The sequence below is a fragment of the Dendrobates tinctorius genome, unplaced genomic scaffold (genome assembly GCF_039654945.1).
Source record: "Dendrobates tinctorius isolate UK_male_01 unplaced genomic scaffold, ASM3965494v1 ptg000011l, whole genome shotgun sequence".
Classification (NCBI taxonomy): domain Eukaryota; kingdom Metazoa; phylum Chordata; class Amphibia; order Anura; family Dendrobatidae; genus Dendrobates; species Dendrobates tinctorius.
Genome location: NW_027361679.1, coordinates 71,600,631 through 71,617,435, shown reverse-complemented (window position 1 = coordinate 71,617,435; position 16,805 = coordinate 71,600,631). Strand labels below are relative to the sequence as shown.

At 39.9% G+C, this 16,805-nt stretch overlaps 1 protein-coding gene across 1 annotated transcript in view; it reads right to left on the bottom strand.

The window, feature by feature from the left end:
- CSGALNACT1 (chondroitin sulfate N-acetylgalactosaminyltransferase 1) overlaps positions 1–16,805 on the bottom strand; it is a 601,617-nt gene that overhangs the window by 132,326 nt on the left and 452,486 nt on the right. The window contains exon 7 of the mRNA XM_073543233.1: positions 3,036–3,914. Within this exon, the coding sequence (XP_073399334.1) occupies positions 3,036–3,696 (661 nt within the window). The 5' untranslated portion in view covers positions 3,697–3,914. The remainder of the gene's footprint in view (positions 1–3,035; positions 3,915–16,805) is intronic.

Below are 16,805 nucleotides of genomic sequence, written 5' to 3'. Positions count from 1 at the left end.
TGTGGAGTGGATATCAAGCATGACATCTCTGATCCACTCATTCTCTATGGGACTGAGATAGCTGAAGGATGCACTCTGCGTTCCATAGGAATCCAATGTGAATGAATGGAGTTGAGGTGCACATGCTCAAGTAACGCTACAATCAGATGCGGTTCTGAGGTTCTGAAAAGCCCAATTCTCTGGATTGGTATAGGTCACAGCAGTTGGACCCACATCTATCAATAAGTTATTCCCGATCCTTTTGATAGTGAGTGACTCATCTTGGTAGAAATAGGTCAACCCTTGCTATATATGACGTGTACATAACTATTAGGGGACACAGATAAGGAGGATTTATGGAAGATCTGTACTGCTTGTCATCATTATAATAGATCCAAGTCCAGACAAGTGGTAATATCATTTTTTTACCTTTATTTGTCGCATTTCTAAGTACTACAGACTTCTTAAGGACTAAAAAAATGTGTTTCTTTGTCCTAATGAAGAATTCTGTAGTACTTCGAAACAAGTCGAATAAATAAAGATAAAAAAAAACAATATTACAACTCGTATGGACTTGTATCTATAGTATTCTATTGCTGACCAGCAGTACGGATCATCCACAAATCCTCCTCATCTGTGTTTAATCAGTCTGATGACCCATTGAACCTGCAAGCAGCTGAATCTATGTCATGAAATTGTTTATACACCACTAAATCAGGTTAGCATAACCTTTTTAAATGCTTTTGTCTTTCCCAGATAAGATCCTATTGGACGGTTTTCTCCCTTCTAGTTATTTTAACTATTAGGGGGACAGATATCACAGAAGGTTTGTCATTTAAATAAAGTCTCAACCCAAACTGACCGTATAAAAAAAGAACATAGCCTTGACGGGGATATCACTGAATCCATTCTACAGAAATGGAAGTTTAACCAAATATGCGAATTAGAGTATTTGGTGCATGATTGGCGTGATCAAGAGGCTCAGTAAGCCAATCTGCCACTGGTTTATATGTCTCCACCCTCCTCACAGGTGATCTACAGCACTTTGTTTGGAGTGAGCACTACCTGCAGAGAAATTTCAGCCAAGCCTGCACTGTCAATTATCAATGAGAGGTGGGCATGTGGAAAACTAATGAGTGGATTTGTGCAATAAGTCTCTTTGACACACCAAAAGTACACAGAGCACCCCAGTTAATATGTTTGATTAAACTTTGGTATCTGTAGAATGAAGCCAAAAAATGAAGCACTAACAGTGCAATTTCTATAAGGGCTGTATCTTCCTACAAGTGCGAGATGATTGGAGAAGGCCAAAGGGCAAATGTCCGGATCTTCAAAAAAGGAAAGAAGATGGAGCCAGGAAATTACAGGCCAGTGAGCCTTACTTCTATACCAGGATAGAGATTGGAGCAAATTATTAAACAGCTTGTATGTAAGTACTTGGATAAGAAATAATTAACCAGAGCCAGCATGGGTTTGTAGCAAACAATTCATGCTAGACAAATCTAATTTCCTTCTATGATGGAATCACTGATGGTAGATATAGTATATTTTGAATTCAGCAAAGAATTTGAAAAAGTATCTCGTACGATCCTTATTGAAGTAGGCTATGGGTAGGTGGATTCATAACTGGCTCAGTGATCGTATTCAAAGAGTGGTAATAAATGGTTACACATCCAATTGGAAGAGTGTTTCAATTTGGGTACCACAAGGCTCTGTCTTAGCCCCAGTGTTGTTCAACATTTTTATTAATGATCTAGATAAGGGAACTGAAGGTAAACTAATCAAATTTGCAAAAAATGCAAAGCTATGAGAGATAGCTAACACTAGAGAAGACAGAGAAAGGATTCAGAAGGATGTAGATAAGCTTGAACAATGGGCAACAACATAGAATGGAAATGCAAGATACTACATCTGGGTAGGAAAAATGAAAATTACATCTTCAGAATGAGAGGAATAGAACTAAGCAACAGCATGTATGAAAAAGAATTGTGTATACTAATACGTCACAGGCAGAACATGAGTCAACAGTGTGATGAAGCAGCAAAAAAGGCAAACAGAGCTCTAGGATGTATTAGGATAAGCATAGAGTCTGGGTCACGTGAAGTAATTATCCCCCTCTACTCCTCCTTGGTCAGGCCTCATCTAGAATACTGTGTCCAGTACTGGGCACCACATTTTAAAAAAGACATTGCAAAACTGGAGCAAGTTCAGAGAAGAACGACCAGGATGGTGAGCGAACTGCAGAGTATATCATACGAGAAATGGTTAAAGAATTTGGGAATGTTTAGCTTGCAAAAAAGAAGGCTAAGAGGAGACTTAATAGCGGTCTACAAATATCTGAAGGGATGTCACAGTGTAGAGGAATCATCTTTCTCATTTTCACATGGAAACATGAGTAGCAATGGAATGAAACTGAAAGGGAGAAGATACAGATTAGATATTCAAAAAAACTTTTTGACCGTGAGGACGATCAATGAGTGGAACAGGCTGCCAAGAGAGGTTGTGAGTTCTCCATCAATGGAAGTTTTCAAACAGAGGCTAGACAGACATCTGTCTGAGATGGTTTAGTGAATCCTGCGCAGTGGGTTAGACACAATGACCCTTGAGGTCCTTTCCAACTCCAACATTCTATGATTCTTTAGAAGGCTATGTGCTTAGCTTTTACTATCTCACAGACTCCCTTTAAGGGGTTTATAGACCGCTTTATCAATCCCAATCGTGTCAAGTTTTACTTTTGGATATAATTATTATTAGACATATTGTGAATGTTTTCATAAAATATATAATTTTGCAAAAATAGAAAGGGTATGTGACTATTCAGCTCCTCCTGAAGCAAATTAATAAAAAAAGGTTGCATCTTTCCCTCTAAAGATCACAATGGTAGGAAGAAGAAAATCTGGCAAAATGCTGATAGTACTAGCAGACAAGGAGCTCTATGTGCTGTGCATATAATGATTAAATGCACATTAACAAAAACAGAAACTCACAAAATAATTCCAAATTGTAAATTCATCTACAGAGTATTCATAAGAACCATCAAATAGTTATTGCCATACCTTCAATGAAATCAGAGGATGTGTACATTCTTTTAGGTTTCTCGTTTCCCTCTTCAGGGCTGTTCAAAGATTCCATGGCTACCTCAATTGCCTCAGTCAGCTCGTCCCGTTTGTCTTTTCTTAGAGGCTTTTCTTCTGGGTGGCGAGCAAGACCCGTTTCCAGCTGATACACTTTTTGCAGAGTAAAACTATCAAATGGAATGGCAGCATATTCAGTGGGAACCTTCACACCACTATACACTTCAGCTTTGTTAACTTGGGAATGTAAGAAGTCTAGGAGGTCTGTTTGTGTCTTCTCCGAACTGACATGATCAAATGTGCCTGTAAGGGAATCACTGTAGTGTCCTTGAACATTTTTAAGCTGTTCACTCCGTTCTTGAAGTTCATCTTTTAGTTGAGCAATTTGCTTTTTCAGACTAGTAATATAATTCCGATGCTCTTCCTCACGCTCCTGCAGGATGGCATGGTAGCCTTCTTTGCCTGTTGGGTCATTAACTCGTGGCAGTAACAGCTTTTCATCCTCAGCTCTTGGGGTGCAAGCCAGCATATACAAAACTGAAACAATACAGCAAAGGCAGACAAGTATGATCCCCACCCGAGAAACCCAACTTATTAGTCCTCGGCGTACCATACTTGCATTTAAAAAAAAGGAGTCCATCATCTTCTTCCTAATAAACAATCCAGTCCATAATCACATTGACATCATTGTCCCATCCGTTGAAGATTTGCCTTACATCAGTTAACAATGTATACAAGTTTTGTCAACCAAGGCTCAGATATAAAAAAAACAAAAAAAAAAAAACACTAAATCTTCGTAAGCTCCAGAGCCAGTGCTGTCATGGTAGCCAATATGGTCAGACGTCATGTATAATCTGGGATCTAGAAGATAAGTGGAAAAATAAAGGTCAGTAGCTAGTTAGCATTTTCCATTTTACAATTTGTTTAGATAAGACACTCTATATCTACTTTAAAACTTTCAAAGTGGATTTTTCAAATTTACATTTATGTAGAGATTAACTCGTTTATCGTTTATCAGAAGAGCCAACCACATGTGAATAAAAGTACAAGGGATCTTCTTAATTTAAAATTTGGCACCATGAGTGCTGAATATATTTAATTGCAGAGCGAGTTATGCCCCTCCTACTTGCCCATTTTTGACTGCCACCTTACACTTTTTTTTCTGAAAAAGTTACCTTATTTTGATATGTTTTATTTATTTATTAAGGTTTACTTATATAGAGCCATTATATTCCACAGCGCTTTACAGACATCATCATCACTATCCCCATTGAGGCTCATAATCTACATTCCTTATCAGTAGGGCTTTGGGCAGCTTCATACATGATCCCTTGTGTTAATTATGCTTAATGCTTATAGAGTCTTGTCATACGTTTTGTGCCACAAAATTCCTTGAGGGAATTGAGAGAAAATCATTAAGTGGTTGATATATTGTACATTGGTGGTAAAATGAAAGAGTGAGCATGTGAACAAGAAGTATGAGCAACTGTGATAGGCAAAACGCCTTCAGATAATGCAGACTGTGGAGACCTGTTTGTCCTAAAGGCCCTTTTACATTTAGCGATGCACCAGCGATCCAACCAGCGATCCGACCCGGTCAGGATCGCTGGTGCATCGCTAAATGATCGCTAGTGAGCTTTCATACAGAAAGATCTCACAGCGATGCAGCAGCGACGCAGCGCACGATACTTACCATTCACACACAGCGATCCTGCGTCCTCCCGCCCGCCTCCACGCGTCGCTGGACGTCACAGCAGGAAGCCCAGCAGGAAGCAGACGACGAGAAATGGAGCCGGACATTCTCGCGCGATCAGCGATGAGCAGCGGGGGAGCCGGTCGCTGGTAAGTATCACACATAGCGATATCACTAGCAATGTCGCTATAACGTCACAAAACCAGTGACGTTTTAGCGATATTGCTAGCGATATTGCTTAGTGTAAAACCCCCTTAAGCAGTGCCTTCACCCACCCCTTTCCCACCAATCCCACAAAGAAAAACACAGTCAGACCTAGATGGGTTGAACAGGTCGGTCACAGTTTATTAGTTACCTAAGCAGAGAAGGGAAATTACATTTCGTAACGGGAGGCTCTTGGCTGAGATCCTGTCCGCAATCGACAGGTGATTTGGCCAACGAGCCGTCACGAACCATTGCCCTGCTCTACTTCTTCCACTGTGACTTATTATTGTTAACAACGATTAGTTATATATACATCAAAAATTTTTATTTTTTTTTAAATACATAGTACACAATATACATATCTCTGCAGCAGTTAGTATGGCAATTTACACCTCACTGAAATATGTAAGGGAGGGAGGGTGGGTCAAAAGTTTCCAAGTGAGTGACCGCCGGAGGGAAAAGAAAGTTGCTGGCCTGGCACCTGGATTTAACCCCTGTAGGTGTGGCCGTAGATACCTTCCCCTTTAAGGACCATTGGACAGCAGGGCATCCCAATTAGTACATCACCGAGGGGAGTGGTGTGGGGGGGTAAATTGGGCACTGTCCGTATTTTATTAGCTTTTGTCTATGGTGCGCCACAGTCAGAGGCACATTCCTTAAACAGTACTGTGCCTGCCAATGTCAAAGAAAAGTGTCCAACGGAGAGGATCTGGTCCAACCAAGGCTTGGAGCCAATGATAAGAGCGCTAAGGGAGAAACTGAAGGAGACAACGCAAGGAGACTGTTCATGCATACCGAGTAACTATCACTGGAGAGCCTTGCTCCAATGAACCATGCAGAAGGTGCATGTCAAGCTGAAAGATAAAGGAACATGACATTGATAGAGAATGTGTTGTGTAGCAAGGTGCTGCCATATTGTGATCGCTACATGAGCTTCCTACCGACCTATACTACCAGTTACACTGCTGGAATATTACCAGATGCCAATAAACTTTTATTAGACGGCTTCTTCAGTTGCATTTGTTACTAAATAAGACTTCATCCAGCTAAATGTGACCAACAAACTTGGTATGCTATAGCTCCTCATGAGTAATTATTGAAGACCCTATTGTATTATATGTCATCTGTCAGTGAAGGTTCTGTTAACACGAACAGTACCACTCACATGTCACCTACCAGTCCATCATGCCCTACAGTTCCATACAAAGCCATCGGCCAGTGTTTGCTGAACTCAATATTACCAATTACAGTAATACTTTTTCATATACAGAGACATATACAGGTGTTTTTAGTTCTATATTTAATGCAAATTCCAAAGTTTTAAAAAACATTGTGTCATACTCGGTCAGAAAATGTATTCATGATCTAATGCCTTAGGCTACTTTCACATTAGCGTTTTTTTGTATAGTGCATCATGCGCAATAGAAACGCATGCAAAAAAAACGCATCATGCATTTTTGCATGCGTTTGCGTTTTTTATGCGCTTTCGTTCTCTAGGGGTTAAACCAGTGTCTACACATTTTTACGCCAAAAACGGATGCGTACAAAAATGCAGACGAACGCATATCCATGCGCACGCCTGTGTTCCCATAGACTGTAATGCGTTATTTTGTCGTATTCCGTGCGCAAGCATGCATTTTTTTAAGCCTTTCGGCGGACCCAAAAAATGCAACAGGATGCGTCTGGCGCACACCTGGAAAAAACGCATGCGCACGAAAACGCATATGTAACATAGTAAGGCCGAAAAAAGACATTAGTCCATCCAGTTCAGCCTATAAAATTCTGTCAGAATAAATCCCCAGATCTACGTTCTTCTAAAGAACCTAACATTAACTGTAAGATACAATATTGTTACGCTCCAGGAAGACATCCAGGCCTCTCTTGAACCCCTCGACTGAGTTCGCCATCACCACCTCCTCAGGCAGAGAATTCCAGATTCTCACTGCCCTAACAGTAAAGAATCCTCTTCTATGTTGGTGGAAAATCCTTTTCTCCTCCAGACGCAGAGAATGCCCTTTGCGACCGTCACCTTCCTTGTTATAAACAGATCCTCGGAGAGATATTTGTATTGTCCCCTTATATACTTATACACGGTTATTAGATCGCTCCTCAGTTGTATTTTTTCTAGACTAAATAATCCTAATTTTGCTAATCTCTCTGGGTATTGTAGTTCCCCCATCCCCTTTATTAATTTTGTTGCCCTCCTTTGTACCCGCTCTAGTTCCATTATATCCTTCTTGAGCACCAGTGCCCAAAACTGTACACAGTACTCCATGTGCGGTCTAACCAGAGATTTGTACAGAGGCAGTATAATGCTCTCATCATGTGTATCCAGACCTCTTTTAATGCACCCCATGATCCTGTTTGCCTTGGCAGCCGCTGCCTGGCACTGGCTGCTCCAGGAAAGTTTATCATTAACTAGGATCCCCCCAAGTCCTTCTCCATGTCAGATTTACCCAGTGGTTTACCGTTCAGTGTGTAATGGTGATATTGATTCCTTCTTCCCATGTGTATAGCCTTACATTTATCATTGTTAAACTGCATCTGCCACCTTTCGGCCCAAGTTCCCAACTTATCCAAATTCATCTGTAGCAGAATACTATCTTCTCTTGTATTGACTGCTTTACATAGTTTTGCATCATCTGCAAATATCAATATTTTACTGTGCAAACTTTCTAACAGATCATTAATAAATATGTTGAAGAGAATAGGTCCCAACACCGACCCCTGCGGTACCCCACTGGTCACAGCGACCCAATTAGAGAATATACCATTTATAACCACCCTCTGCTTTCTATCACTCAGATAGTTACTTACCCATTTACACACATTTTCCACCAGACCCAGCATTCTCATTTTGTGTACCAACCTCTTGTGTGGCATGGGTTCAAGCGCTTTGGAAAAATCAAGACATACCACATCCAATGACTCACCTTGGTCCAGTCTATAGCTTACCACTTCATAAAAACTGATTAGATTGGTTTGACAGGAGCGATTCCTCATAAACCCATGCTGATATGGCGTTAAGCAGTTATTCTCATTGAGATAATCCAGAATAACATCCCTCAGAAACCCTTCAAATATTTTACCAACAATAGAGGTTAGACTTACTGGCCTATTATTTCCAGGTTCACTTTTAGAGCCCTTTTTGAATATTGGTACCACATTTGCTATACGTGGAACAGACCCCGTCGCTATAGAGTCTCTAAATATAAGGCGTGCGGTTCGGCGATGCTTTCCAAGCAGCTGGTCCCGGCTGTATCCAACGATCCTCTTGCTTAGGGAGACTCTTCGCTTCTCCCAGAAGGCACCTGGAATATACAAATTATCTTCCTTAAGCTTCAATCCCTGGTTCGGCATTGCTTTCCAAGCAGCTGGTCCCGGCTGTATCCAACGATCCTCTTGCTTAGGGAGACTCTTCGCTTTTCCCAGAAGGCAGCTGGAATATGCAAATTATCTTCCTCAAGCTTCAATCCCTGGTTCAACGCGTACAAACGCAAGACCATGCGCCCCATTGTTAAACATAGGTACGCATGCGCATGGACGCGCACGATGCGCTTTGCAAAAAAACGCTAATGTGAAACCAGCCTTACTGAGACAATGTATAGTAGTACAGTTTTCACAGCTCCACATAAAGGTCGTCATGAAAGTTAATTCTGAATAAAACAACTTCTATATACATTTATGGATGATATATATTGAATATGCCTATTTCAGAGCTCTATGAGTGCATGTGCATCATTGACTGATACAAAATATTACTTTCCATATGGTAGGTAAAAAAAAATAACTTCACTTGTTTACATTAATTCTAGATATTAAATCTATCTAGATTATAAATACAATTGTATGTAATATATATATATATATATATATATATATATATATATATATATATATACATACACAGTGTAGTGTAGCGTCCGTTCAATGAGCACACAGTCCACTGAATTAATATACTTGCTGAAGGGGTACCAAGTGATTAAATTGGCCAGGGAATAAAGTGTGCCATCCTTCTGAAAAAAGCATGGCTACCCCCAAGTAAACCACTCATAGGAAACACTAATCTTAGGCTATGTGCACACGTTGCGGATTCTGCTGTGGATCCGCAGCGTTTTTGGCCCTGCAGATCCACAGCAGATTTTGCTGCATTGTACAGTACCCTTAAATTCAATGGAAATAAAAAAAATTCTGTGCACATGCTGCGGATTTTTCCGCTCGGATTTGCTGCGGTTTTAAATCTGCAGCATGTCACTTCTTTGTGCGGAATCCGCAGCGGTTTGACACCTGCTCCATGATCAGGTGTCAAACCGCAGGGGAAAACCGCAGGCAAATCTGCAGGTAAAATGCAGGTCTTTTGACCTTCAGATTTACCTGCGGATTTAGCCAAACCCGCGCAGAGAAATCCGCAGCACAATCTGCAACGTGTGCACATACCCTTACTGAGAGCGTCAAATACAGAACAACGTTTATCATTTGATGGGAAATTAGAAATATACATGGGACGGTGAAGCCCACATTGCATGGCTGTATGTTTAGCATGTAGATTTCCCTATAATTTACATATCCATTCCACTCTTTACATTTCCATGCATACAGTAAAATGAAGACATAACATAATCCAGCACAGAAAAGGAGACATTAACTGGTAAGTAACCTGGTTGCTATTGCTAACACCTTGTTTCCACTCATAAATGTTGAAAGCAGCAGCAAATGACCACAATATGGTTCAGGTATTTAGAATACTAATCCTTGGTAATAATGCCAACTATAATAAAAGTGATAAAATGGCCAGCACACAAGAATTCACTGCCAAATAACAGAACACTGGATTCGCTATGATGAGCAGAAAACATTCATTGATCTCTGTGGGTTTATCCTCCACATAGCAGGTAGAACTAAAATAATCTCTTAAAACCCCATATATTGCAGCAGCAGTTAGTGACCACATATTTCACAGATTTTATATCTATGTTGTATTTCGACAAATAGCATCACATTTTTTGCTGCCAAGAGTTTGTTGCTATGACCATGCTGAATTTGTTTGTTTTACACTCTAAATAACCCTACGGTAGTAACTTATGGAATAAGGCTATGTTCACACGCTGCTTTTTTCTGCAGCCAAAACCTGATCTCTTGACAGTTAAAAAGCTGCAGACAAAAAGCAGGTTTTGCTTGTTTTGCTGCATTTTTCAGGATCCCAAAGTTCAGCTTTGCTTCCACCACACAAGCATGAACAATACAAGGTGCTAAGGTGTTAGGCCACCAATGCAAGACATGGGTAAAACCATAAAACATTTTTTGGGAAAAAAAAAAGGGCAAATTCATCATATTATTTAGTGGAAAAAGACTTTGTCGTGTGAGAAAATAGTGAATACTCTGAACAAAAAAGTTGATGAAAAAATATACAATTGCAAATGTAAAATCAACAGGGTGGGGTTGGGTTGAATGGTTAACCTAAAGAACTGGCATTGCATTGAGTTGGTCAGGCAATATTTACTTTCACACATTGGTTAGGGCGATTGAGTGGGTCAGATTTTTTTTTAATTTCACACCTTAGGGTCCCGTTACACTAAACGATGCACCAGCGATCCCGACAAAGGTAAGACCTGGTCAGGATCGCTGGTGCGTCACTACATGATCGCTGGTGAGCTGTCAAATAGGAAGACTCACCAGCTATCAGGATCAGCAAGGACGCTGGTATCCAGGGTAAATAGCGGGTAACTAAGCGCGCGCGTCGCTTAGTTACCTGCTGTTTACCTTGGATAACAGCATGCTCGCGCTGGGAGCTGGTTTCCTGGGTAAACAGCGGGTAATTAGCTTAGTCAGGCAATGTTTACTTAAACACTGGTCACTAATTTAACTCAAAACCACTGCAGGTCCCCTGTCCTAATATCAATCAAAATGAATGGAGATGTCACTTGGGAAATGATTAGAGCACAATATTCCTTTGGTTACTTCTTGTTGTGTTTACTTGCTTCCATTCTACATTTCTATGAAAGCAATAAAAAGCCATAAAACTCCTGATGAACATTTAACCTTAGAGTAACCTGTAGATTATGTTCCCGTTCATCATTGTCTGCCCCATAAATAGTACAAATCGCACATCATCTCACTATTTTCACTGTAGACGCGTCACATAAATGTCACCTCCACGTTACTGTAGCTCTTTCATCAGTTCAATGTGTGAAGAGTTGGGGCTATAATTTCTTGCAAATTTCCGTCTTGAAACATTTCATCCCCTTCTGCAGCTGCAAGGATTTAATGAGAGGGCCTTTTATTCCTATGCAAGCTACATCCAAAGTCAGCAGGACAAGCGCCAGGTCTGGCAGTAGAACCAGTAAGTGTGATGATGTGGCGGTTTGCAGTTTTTGCTGGGAATAAAATAACAAGCTTATTGCCAGTGTGACTAGATCATGATGCACTAATGTGACCAGGAAACCATATGAAAGAACAAGTGTTTATGTACAGCAAATGGACAGTAAGATGCAAGGATAGAAAGCAAGATGAAGTTTATATTTGCACTTTCTAAATTGTACTGACACCGTAACCTACCTATAGACCATGTAATTTCCTCTTGAATTATGTCCTATATTATTACAGCACATAATATGCCCTACAATAATAATAATGATCTGTCATTATGTTTGTACTCATGTAATTTGAGGCAACATGATGTAGGGCAGAGACCCTGATATCAGTTATGTATCACTTACTGGGCAGCTTGCTGCAGTTTTGATAAAATCTCTGTTTTCTCTGCTGCATATCTCACAATTGTCTGAGGGTAAGTTCACACTAGGCATTTTTTCAGCACCTTTTGAAAGTGTTTCATGCTAATTTTCAGCTGTTTTACAGTACCAGCAAAGTCTATGAGACTTCAGAAATCTCAAGCACACAGCTTGTTTTTTTTTTGTCATCAGTATTTTGTGCTTTGCATGTTTTTTGCACAATGGAGCATGACACTTCTTTCATGTTTTTTTTTTATGTTGTGATCAATAAAGAATCTGATTGAGTAGTAACTATGGTGCCTTGTCTTTTTTATTCTTCCATAGTTCCACAACTTTTCCTTCTTGATGTTACAATTTTAATGTTGAGGTGTGTGTGTATTTGGGTGTGTCTATATACAGTGGCATGTAAAAGTTTGGGCACCCCGGTAAAAATTGCAGTGAACAGTTAAGCAAGTTGAAGATGAATTGATCTCGAAAAGTTAAAGATGACACGTTTCCTTTGTACTTTAGGCATGTTACATTTTACAAATTACAAAAAGAAAAATGGACAGATGCAAAAATCTGGGCATCCTGCATGGTTAGTACATAGCAGCACCCCCTTTTTATAGAACCAACGCTTTGACAAGAGTGTTTCAATTCTTACTTGAGGGATTTTCATCCATTCTTCCTTGGAAAATTCTTCCAGTTATGTGAGATTCCTGGGTCGTCTTGGATGCACGGTTATTGAGCTCTAGCCACCGATTTTCAATGATATTCGGCTCAGAGGACTGTGAGGGTCGTTGTAAAACCTTCAGCTTATGCTTTTTGTGTTAGTCTATTGCGGATTTTGACACGTGTTTAGGATCATTATCCAATTGTAGAAGCCATCCTCTTTTCAACTTCAGCTTTTTTACAGATGGTGTTATGATCACATCAAAAATTTGTTGAAATTTCAGTGAATACATTTTTCCCTCTACTCATGAAATGTTCCCTGTGCTATTGGCTGCAATACAACCCCAAAGTATGATTGATCCAACCCCCATGCTTAATGGTTGGTGAGATTTTCTGGTTTCCTGAAACTCTGTGCCCTTTTTTCTCCACACATAACTTTGATCATTGTGACCAAAGAGTTCTATTTTAACCTCATCGGTCCACACGACTTGTCCCAAAAATGCATCAGACCTGTTAAGATGTTCTTCTGCATATGTCTGAAGCTGAATTTTATGGTGAGGATGCAAGAGGGGTTTTCTTCTGATGACTCGGCCATATTTGTGCAGATGTCTCTGAACAGTAGAACAATGTACACAGCTTAACAGTCTGCTAAATCTTTCTGAAGGTCTTTTGCAGTAAAGCAGGGGTTCTGATTTGTCTCTAGCAATCCTTTGAGCAACTTTCACTGAAATTTTGCTTGGTCATCCAAAGATTATCTTGACCTCCACGGTTCCTGTTAACTGCCATTTCTTAATTACATTTTGAACTGAGGAAAGGGAAATTTGAAAACTCTTTGCTATCTTCTTATGGCCTTCCCTTGCTTTGTGGACCTCCATCATTTTCAGAGTGTTAGGCAGCTGATTAGAAGAACCAATGCCTGCTGTTTCTTGTCACAAGGTTAGAGGCGGCTGGGTTTTTTGTAAAGCTGGGAAGTTTGCATCACATGGCCTTTCCTAACGATGTTAGTGAACAAGTCATAATCTTAAGGTACTGTCACACTTAGCGATGTACCAGCGATCCCGACCAGTGATATGACGCGGTCAGGATCGCTGGTACATCGCTAAGTGGTCGCTAGTGAGCTGCCACACAGGCAGATCTCACCAGCGACATCGCTGGGGACGGGGGTTGCTATTTACCTGTCACACTAGGCGATCCTGCGTCCTCCCGCCCGGCTCCACGCTCGTCTCTCCACAGGAAGCGCCGCAGGAAGCTGATGACGAGAAACAGTCCTGGACGTTCTCACGCGATCAGCAATAACCAGCGGGGGAGCGGGTCATAGGTAAGTATCAGACACAGCGATGTCGCTAGCAATATCGCTATAACGAGTTATAGCGATATTGCTAGCGATATCGCTTAGTGTGACAGTACCTTTAGACTAATTAAGATCTGAAACCTTGGTTAATGTTATATGAGCACACAAATCTCCAAGGCTGCTTAAACGTTTGCATAGGGCCATTTTCTTTTTTGTAATTTTTAAAATGGAAAAAACGACAATATATATATATTTTTTTTACCTAAAATGCAAAAAAAAGTGTTCTCTTTAACTGTAGGCCTTTTAGAGATCATTTCATCTTCAACTTGCTTAATTATTCACAATAACAGTAACTTTAATCAGGGGTGCCCAAACTTTTACTTGACACTGTATATATAGTCATGGCAAAAAGTGTTGGTGCACTTGACATTGTTACAGAAATTGAAGTATTTCTCCCAGAAAATTATTGCAATTACACATTTTGTTATGCACAATTATTTCCTTTGTGTATATTGGAACAACACAAAAAAAGAAGAGAAAAAAAAGGCAAATTGGACATTGTTCAACACAAAATCCCCAAAATGGGCTGGACAAAATTGTTGACACCTTTCTAAAATTGTGAGTAAACAACTTTGTTTCAAGCATGTCATTCTCCTTCAACCTCATCTGTGGCAAGTAACAGGTGTGAGCAATATGAAAATCAAACCTGTAACCATATAAAAAGGGGAGAAGTTGACTCAATCTTTGCATTATGTGTCTGTGTATGCCATAGTATGCATGGAGCACAAAAAGAGGAGAACAAAACTGTCTGAGGACTTGAGAACGAAAATTGTTCAAAAATATCAACAATTTCAAAACTTAATAGTTGATCTCCAGAGATCTTGATGTTCCTTTGTACACGGTGCGCAACATAATTAAAAAGGTTACAACCCATAGCAATGTAGCTAATCTCCCTGCAAGTGGACGGCAGAGAAAAATTGATGAGAGGTTGCAATGCAGGATAGTCCAGATGGTGGATAAGCAACCTCAATCAAGTTCTAAAGAAATTCAAGCTATCCTGCAGGCTCAGGGTGCATCAGTGTCAGTATAAACTATCTGATGACATTTGAGTGAAATGAAACTGTATGGCAGGAGACCACCACTCTTCACACAGAGACATATAAACGCTATACTGCAGTTTTCTAAAATGATGAGACCAAGATAGAGCTTTTTGGTAAAAACACATAATTCTATTGTTTACTGAAAATGGAATGAGGCCTACAAAGAAAAGAACACAATAAATACAGTCAAATATTGTGGAGGTTCAAAGATGTTTTGGAGTTGTTTTACTGTCTCTGGCACTTGGTGCCTTGAATGTGTGCAAAGCATCAGGACATCTGAAGAATACCAATGGATTGTGAGTCGCAATGTAGTGTCGAGTGTGAGGAAGATGAGTTTGCATCTTAAGTCACGGGTCTACCTGCAAGACAATGAACCCCAACATACTTGAGGAAGCACACAGAAATGGATGGAAACAAACAAGCTGGAGAGTACTGAAGTGACCAGTAATGATTCCGGATCTAAATCTTATTGAACCCATCTGGAAAGATCATAAAGTTGATGTTGGGAGAAGGCAAAAGTTTGCAAAAGAAGAGTGGTCCAAAATTCCAGTTGAGAGTTGTAAGAAGCTTGTTGATGGTTATAGAAAGTGATTGATTGCAGTTATTTATACCACAGGGTCTGCAACCAAATATTAAGTTGAGGGTGCCAACATTTTTTTGTTTCAAGTGAAATTATGTCCAATTTGCCTTTTTTTCTCTCTTTCTTGTGTTGTTTCCAATACACACAAAGGAAATGAATATGTGTATAACAAAACATGTGTAATTGCAATAATTTTCTGGGAGAAATACTTCATTTTCTGGAACATTGTCAAGGGTGCCAACACTTTTGGCCATGACCGCATGTATGTATCTATGTATATATGTATTTATTTAAGACTTGCGTAGGATGATTGGCCATAGACCTCTGCCTTATATTTGGTCTGATTAGAAGCTCTGTTACTGGCCAGTCAGTAAAAAACGTTTATTTGTATTGAATAAACTTTATTCAGAGATTTTAACTGAACAGTGAGCTCAAAACCAAGTGAAACATTATTCATTACTGATGTGCTGGGTGTCAATAAAAGATGTCAGTGCCACCCTGGAAGTCAAAGTGGCAGCACCTGACAGCAGCAGGAGATACTTTCAGGTCTGTTCCTGCTCTATGTTACTAGTACTACAAATCGTGAAAATGCTTTTTTAGCCAGAAATGCAACCATTCAAGTAAAAAAAAAAAAAAAAATGGCTCAAAAAACTGTCTATAGCTCCTTAGAAAATATCTGTAGCATTGCCCATAGCAGAGGACATGGGAAGTATATTGCTGACACGCCAATCAGTCTTCCATTACATGTATCAGTTTTCATGGTTGGAAGAATACATTATATTTTTACTGGTGCCAATTGTGGAAGGGTAAAAGAAAGACTGTAAATTGGTTTCTTTATTCCTATAATAAATGATGTCATGGCGCAGTTTCAACTCACACATATTATTCACAAGGAAGACAACAGTATAATTACATTTGTGTATTTTTCTAGTAAGATAAACTAGAAAATTAATTTCTAATATGATTTGCACTCATTCTATGTCTGCTTGCATTAATGCTAAAATTACTCTACTTCAAACTAAGTTGCATAATTTGAAAGTCAATTACTGCCCTAAGCTTGGCTAGCCCTGTGGGTACTGTTTGCTAGTGATTTATGCTATTGTGCCATTTGGAAACAAAATGATTTAAGCTGCATCTTTACTAAATGTAAGCTGCTCCTAGGTGTCTTGTAGAGCTAAAACTGTATAAAGCAGAGTTGGGAAACCTCCAGCACACATGGCTCTCGATGGCCTTTTCTGCATCCCCCGGGCAGATTCCCGGGGACTACAGTGATCGGGCCCGCAGCCGTGTTTTGCTACTACATACCATTTGTTTAAGTGGATAGAAATGGTGAGTACCTATGGTGGGTGAATGCCTTGGCATCCATCCAGACTGTGCTCACTGTTGGTCCGGTGCTTCCTGGGCATATGCACCTGATAGAGTGCACCGGGCTTTTAGCAAAGTTTACCTACTTAACTCAAAACATATTGATCCTTCTTTTTGTAAAGTAAGACCACTACTTTTGT